The sequence below is a fragment of the Helianthus annuus genome, chromosome 17 (genome assembly GCF_002127325.2).
Source record: "Helianthus annuus cultivar XRQ/B chromosome 17, HanXRQr2.0-SUNRISE, whole genome shotgun sequence".
In the NCBI taxonomy this organism is placed as follows: domain Eukaryota; kingdom Viridiplantae; phylum Streptophyta; class Magnoliopsida; order Asterales; family Asteraceae; genus Helianthus; species Helianthus annuus.
In genome coordinates, this window is record NC_035449.2 from 124,200,643 (window position 1) to 124,206,642 (window position 6,000).

General features: G+C 37.7%; 1 protein-coding gene across 1 annotated transcript; it reads right to left on the minus strand.

Annotated features, from left to right (window-relative positions):
* Nucleotides 1–4,704: 4,704 nt before the first annotated feature.
* LOC110924773 lies at nt 4,705–5,604 on the minus strand. The gene has a single exon (XM_022168765.1). It carries the CDS (start codon nt 5,602–5,604, stop codon nt 4,705–4,707), a length of 900 nt encoding a protein of 299 aa, XP_022024457.1.
* Between the last annotated feature and the right edge of the window lie 396 nt (nt 5,605–6,000).

Sequence of the window (6,000 nt, forward strand, 5' to 3'; positions counted from 1 at the left end):
AGTGGAATCACATGTTTACATTTCGGGCGAAATCAGAACTTTAAGCATTTCGGGCGGAATCAACAATTGGGGTTTCGCTCCAAATGACAAGATGTCATTTGGAGCGGAATCACTTCCTAAATACAGATTCTAGGATTCCGTGCCCTGTTCTAGCCTTCTAGGATTCCGTGCCCTGTTCTAGCCTATATGACGCAAGACTCGATACAAGACGTTGGCGACAAACGGATGCACCAACAGGGTATTTGAAAACCGCCACATATCCCCTACGAGGATATGGGTTTACGAAAAGCCGTTTACAAGTTTTGTCAGTTTGATTGTCCCTACCGGACGCATGCTTGTTTTGAGAGAAGTGAACTCACCTTGGTTTGCTCGGTATGACTCGCTACTTGTTCACACTTAAACAGTCGCATCCTTTGGTATTTATGTTTACGTAATTAGTTTTCATTTGCTTGGTTCACGTATAGTTTACAATCATAGTGTGCATTCGAACAACATAGCAATCATTCAAGTTCATGCGATTCAACAAAACTCATGTACGTTTCACAATGATGCTACAGTTACATGTGCTACTCACAACAACTAGATCATGTTTCCTCAGCCAGTGTTTATGTCACTAACATACAGTAATAGAGTTTCGTCACCCATCAATCATATAATACAAGTTCTAACCACAGTCTGTGAAGTAACCCTTGGACGACGAAACTTCAACTGACGAAACATCACTGAGTTGTTTCTTCGACAAGGGTGTTTCGTCGGCACTTGTGTTTCGTCGGCACTTGTGTTTCGTCAACATACTCAACAGTTTCAAGATTCACATGTTACTGCAAACCATAATCAAACCGATTGCGCTCATAACAATTTGACAGTTTCTATTCAGATCAAATCAATATTATGCATGATAGATAACATAATATACATACTGCAACCCGAAACATTAGATCCATGTAGTGAATATCTAAACCCTAATCAATCACAACTTAATATTACAGTTTCTAGTAAAGTAAAGCCCTAAAATCACAGGAGATCATCACAGCAATTAACAACAGTCTAATCAAAAGGTGTTTGCTACAATTCACATCAACATACCATCCAAAACAAGGATACTGTTACAATCACACCAATAAATCACGTAATCATGTAGGACAAATAGAATAACAGAACGTTTGGGCAACATACGCTTACCTTAAACAAGACGAAATCGAAGGATAGCTTGGATCGAGCTAAGGTTTGCCGTTGGTTTCGAAAGAGGAGAGGAGATACTAGGGTTTCGCTAACTAAAACTCCATGCACAAATACGTAGATATATAAACGAATTGTGATTGGGCCTTTCGTGGGCCAGAAGCCCATCTCGGTGAAAGAGGACCTCGACGAAAGCCCACTGTTTCGTCGGCAATGTTTCGTCGACTACGGGTGTGACGAAAGTCTAGTTTCGTCGAACATAAAATGTATGTGATAGATCTATGCAAACTTAAACAGTTCATGAACTTTCATTAAGTAACCAAACAATAGTGCAACACATTAATCATGTACCATACGTGAACAAGTTACACTGAAACTAGTTGCATTAATCATAAACCAAACACTTTGCGAAACGAATAACGTGTCGAGGAGAGACCTTGAAAGTTTGGGTTGTCACTTTATTAACTTTGTTGAAAAAGATTTTTTTCTTATTAGTACTGTGAGTCCGTGAAAGGCCGACCCGATATCGACATCGATACAGATGTAGTTATTATTGGAATTTTTTTCTCATCGTCCAATTTTAAACTTTGTTGAACATGATTTTTTTTCTTATTTTCAATATAAAACACATTCTTTTGGACATATCATAATTTTAAATCAAATGGCGGTGTCGTACAGATACCGTAACGAATCAAACCGGTACCAACGGAATTTCTTTGTGTAACGAACCGAACCGATACTGACCGAGTTCCTGTCGCATCATGCGGGCAAATCCATCTACTTAGTATTAAATTGTTAGCCAATTTATAAAGTCCTTCATCAATTGTATATAATAAAATTTATCTAGATTTAAATAAATAAAATAAAGTAACTTTTGAGATTTAGAATTAGATAAATCTAATCAAATTTGATTTGAAAATCTACTACATCACTTCACTTTGTTAAATCTTACCAAATGGGAATAAAATAATAGAATGTAAAAGAGATGATATAGTTTTAATTAGTATTAAATTGTTGTCCAATTAATAAAAAGGGGAAAAGGATATTACATGAAAGAGATGACAAAATTGTAATTAGTATCAAATCTTTGTGTAATTAATTTACTATTCATAAGCTCCTTCATCACTGCTATATTATACAATTAATTTACTATTCATAAAGCCCTTCATCAATATGGCTGTCAAAACCGCTTGCTCGAAAATTGCTCGTGCGATTGATTTGAGTCTTGGTTGTAAACGAGCTGCTCTGCTCGGTTCGATTATGTATCTATATACTAATTAAGTATAATAATTCAAGTCGAACCGAGTCGAGTGGACCTTTGCTCATACTTGGCACACATACATATATAAACACTTAGGTACACAAAGAAAAAAGTCTGCTTTATAAATCTTTAGTCGTCTTTCAGTACTGGCGAAGTACTCGCGAAGCTTTAGTTGTATACATGTACACACACCTATATATATACACATATACATACATAGATATAAATTAAATTTATTGCTGTATTTATACAACTCTATTAGATTTTGATCCCCTATATACAAATTTAGAACTATATCTATACGTACTCTCCTAATCATGCCAATAAAAAAATTAACACCAAATCTAAAAGTTAAACCTAAACCACGCTAAACGATAGGCTGCTCATCGCCTCAATGTCCCATGTTGTTACCCTAAGTTGATCGTCTTCTACTCTCAACGTCATTGTTCGTGCAATATGATCATCCTCTCATCGACCACAACATTGTTATTCTTAACAAAAATATTATGTCATGAAATGTGTTTGTTTTAAAAGAAATAAAAACGTGAAGAACCCTTCCTTTATATGCTTTATTAATGGATTTAAATTAGCCGGTTGTCAAAATCGCTCAAAGTTAGCTCGACGCTCGCTTAGAATATTCATTGGTCAGAAAATAATGGTCGTTTGATTTACAGATCCATTTTAAATGAGCTGATCCGCTTGATTTAGCTTGACTCGTAAACAACCCTGTTCATCAATTGTTATATTATACAAGTGGGTTTATTACATATGTTAGTATATATTACATATGATTAGTATATTTAAAAGACTTTGACCACCTTTCAACGTCCGAACTACCATCATGTTTAAATGCTTTTTTAATTATATTTTATTATCACTGCTTATAACGTGTCATCATACATATATATAAAACCACATACATAAATATAAAACCAAAATATTTTTATAACATTTAAATTGAGCAAATATGGTTTGATTTACGAAATGAAATAACTGATCAACCATCTAGATTTTCTTTTGTTTTTGTGGTAAATTTTTATATTAAATGACTGATTTATGTAATTAGGAACTATAAACAATTAATTATTTCTTAAATGACCGCTTTGTTGATCGAGACAGGATCCAAAGACGATGAAAACACCATTCGCGTCTTAGACTGACCAATCGTTATTTTTACTTGCAACCTAAAAAACTTACGTCATTTCTTAATCCTGTGAACAATCACTGTCATTGTCTTACCACCTTGATCTGAATGTCAAAAATGGCACATAAAGTTGGAATTCATTTATTACCATAAACTTATTTTTGTATCTTTTCATTCCTATTGTTGGGTCTTTTCCTCTGTGAAGATGGTATCTGTCCTTCCAAAATAATAGAAAGTCAACAACTGTAGACCATGAATTCTCACTATTTTATTCTTCGGTCTTTATTCAGTTCACTGACATTTTCATTGACATGTTAGGAAGATGGTAACTTCTAGACAATGACATTTCAGAAAAATGAGCTTACCGAAGGTTAAATTCTTCGATGAAGGTGGTTACTAATACTAAAGGGTATGGAGAGGATTGGGGGATGAGCCGCCACGTCAGCGTCACGTCACCGGCTCGTGTGGGATGGGCCTCCTTCATATTTGAGGGGGATGGAGGATGAGGCTACCCCACCTCATTATTTTATAATTGTCTAAGTTTTAATTTATTAACTTGATAAAAAAATTATAAAAGTTAAAAAATACAACATAAAACAACATAAATAAAGTCACTTCATAACATAAAAAAAATTACATTTCCTAAAAAAAAAACATTACCGAAAAAAATAATTACATTTCCTAAAAATAAAAAAAAAACCAACGACGTCCATTTAACTACTCGTCTTCGTTTTCGTCCTCCTCACCGTCCGTACGTTAACGTTGTTCCAAATATGTTCTACCAAATCCTATTGAAGGTTTGCATGCGTGAAGTCGTTCGTTAGCGAGAACGAGTTTAAATCCTGTTGTGGCGGATCTACCGGGACAGTATTCCCGATAGATGCATTCTCATCATACTCACAAATTGTCCGACCTTCGTCTTCAATAATCATGTTATGAAGCAAAATGCAAGCGTACATACAAAGGCGCAACCTCTTCGGTGTGAACGCACGTGCCAGTTGTTCAAGGATGGCCCATTTTTTTCGTAAGACACCAAAAGCACGTTCGATGTCTTTTCTTGCAGCTTCTTGACGCTTGGCAAATTTTTTCCTTTTTTCGTCATCGGGATGTGGAATAGTCTTCACAATTGTAGACCAAGACGGATATATCCGTCAGCAAGATAATACCCACGTCTATACTCAACCCCAGAAACTGTAAAACGGGTGTCCGGACCGGTTCCATTAACGACATCGGTAAAGATCGCCGATTGGTGTAACACATTGAGGTCGTTGAGTGAACCAGGGAGACCAAAGAAAGAATGCCAGATCCACAAATCTTGTGATGCCACGGCTTCAAGTATCACAGTTGGATAGCCGTGATCACCGCGAGTATATTGGCAGCGCCACGCAGTCGGGCATCTATGCCACGCCCAATGCATACAATCAATACTACCGAGCATTCCCGGAAACCCGTGCCGTGCTTCATGAGCTTCGTACAACTGCTGAACATCATACACGTTTGGTTTACGCAAATATTTTTTGCTATAGAGTTTCACCACATTACGGCAAAACCCATACAAACATTCCCGCGTAGTTCTTGCCGACATTTGTAAGTACTCGTCCAAAGCGTCGGCCACTGTCCCGTACGCCAGTTGGCGAATGGCCGCAGTACACTTTTGTAACGTGGTGAACCCTTCATAATTTCGAGCATCGGGTCGTTGCGTGAAAAACGGGTCTAGCCCCGCCAAATCATCAGCAATCCGTGTGAATAACCGACGACTCATTCGGAATCTGCGTCTGAATATCTCGGCATTGTAAAGGGGTGCATCCGAAAAATAATCGTTCACCAATTTCTCGTGCGCTCCTTGGCGGTCTCTGTTAACCCGTATCCGCCTGGTAATAACGCTTTCAGACGAGACTTCTTCCTCTTCGTCTTTCTCTTTCTCCTCGATAAGAATCTCCGCCGCCCGTAACACAGCGTTTGCGAAAAACATCTCCTCTTGCTCATCCGAAGGCGAGGACCACCAAGAATTAGATGGCATTGTGGATGAAAAGGTAGTTTTTTTTTTATAAAAGTGGAGAGAAAATGGTATAAAAATGAGAGGGTTTTGGGTTGAAAGTGAGGAAAAATGGTGAAAATAAGTTAGTTTTTAAAGAAAAATGGAAATTTTTTTTTAAAATTAGCCGTTGATCAACGGTAGTTTTTTGAAAATTGTGAAAGGTGCTTCGTCTCATTCGGCTGTGGGGAGCCGTTTGGGCTGAGCCGACCCTCAGGGGGCGGTGTGGGGGACCGGCGCCGGTCCTAGCCGAGCCTAACCGCCCCATACCCTTTAGTCTAAAGAAAATTTGTTGTACAAGGCTGTCAGAAACCCTACTAAAAGATGTGTCTTACCGAGGACGAGTTACCCACGGAAGAATTCTATCAATAATTTCCGACA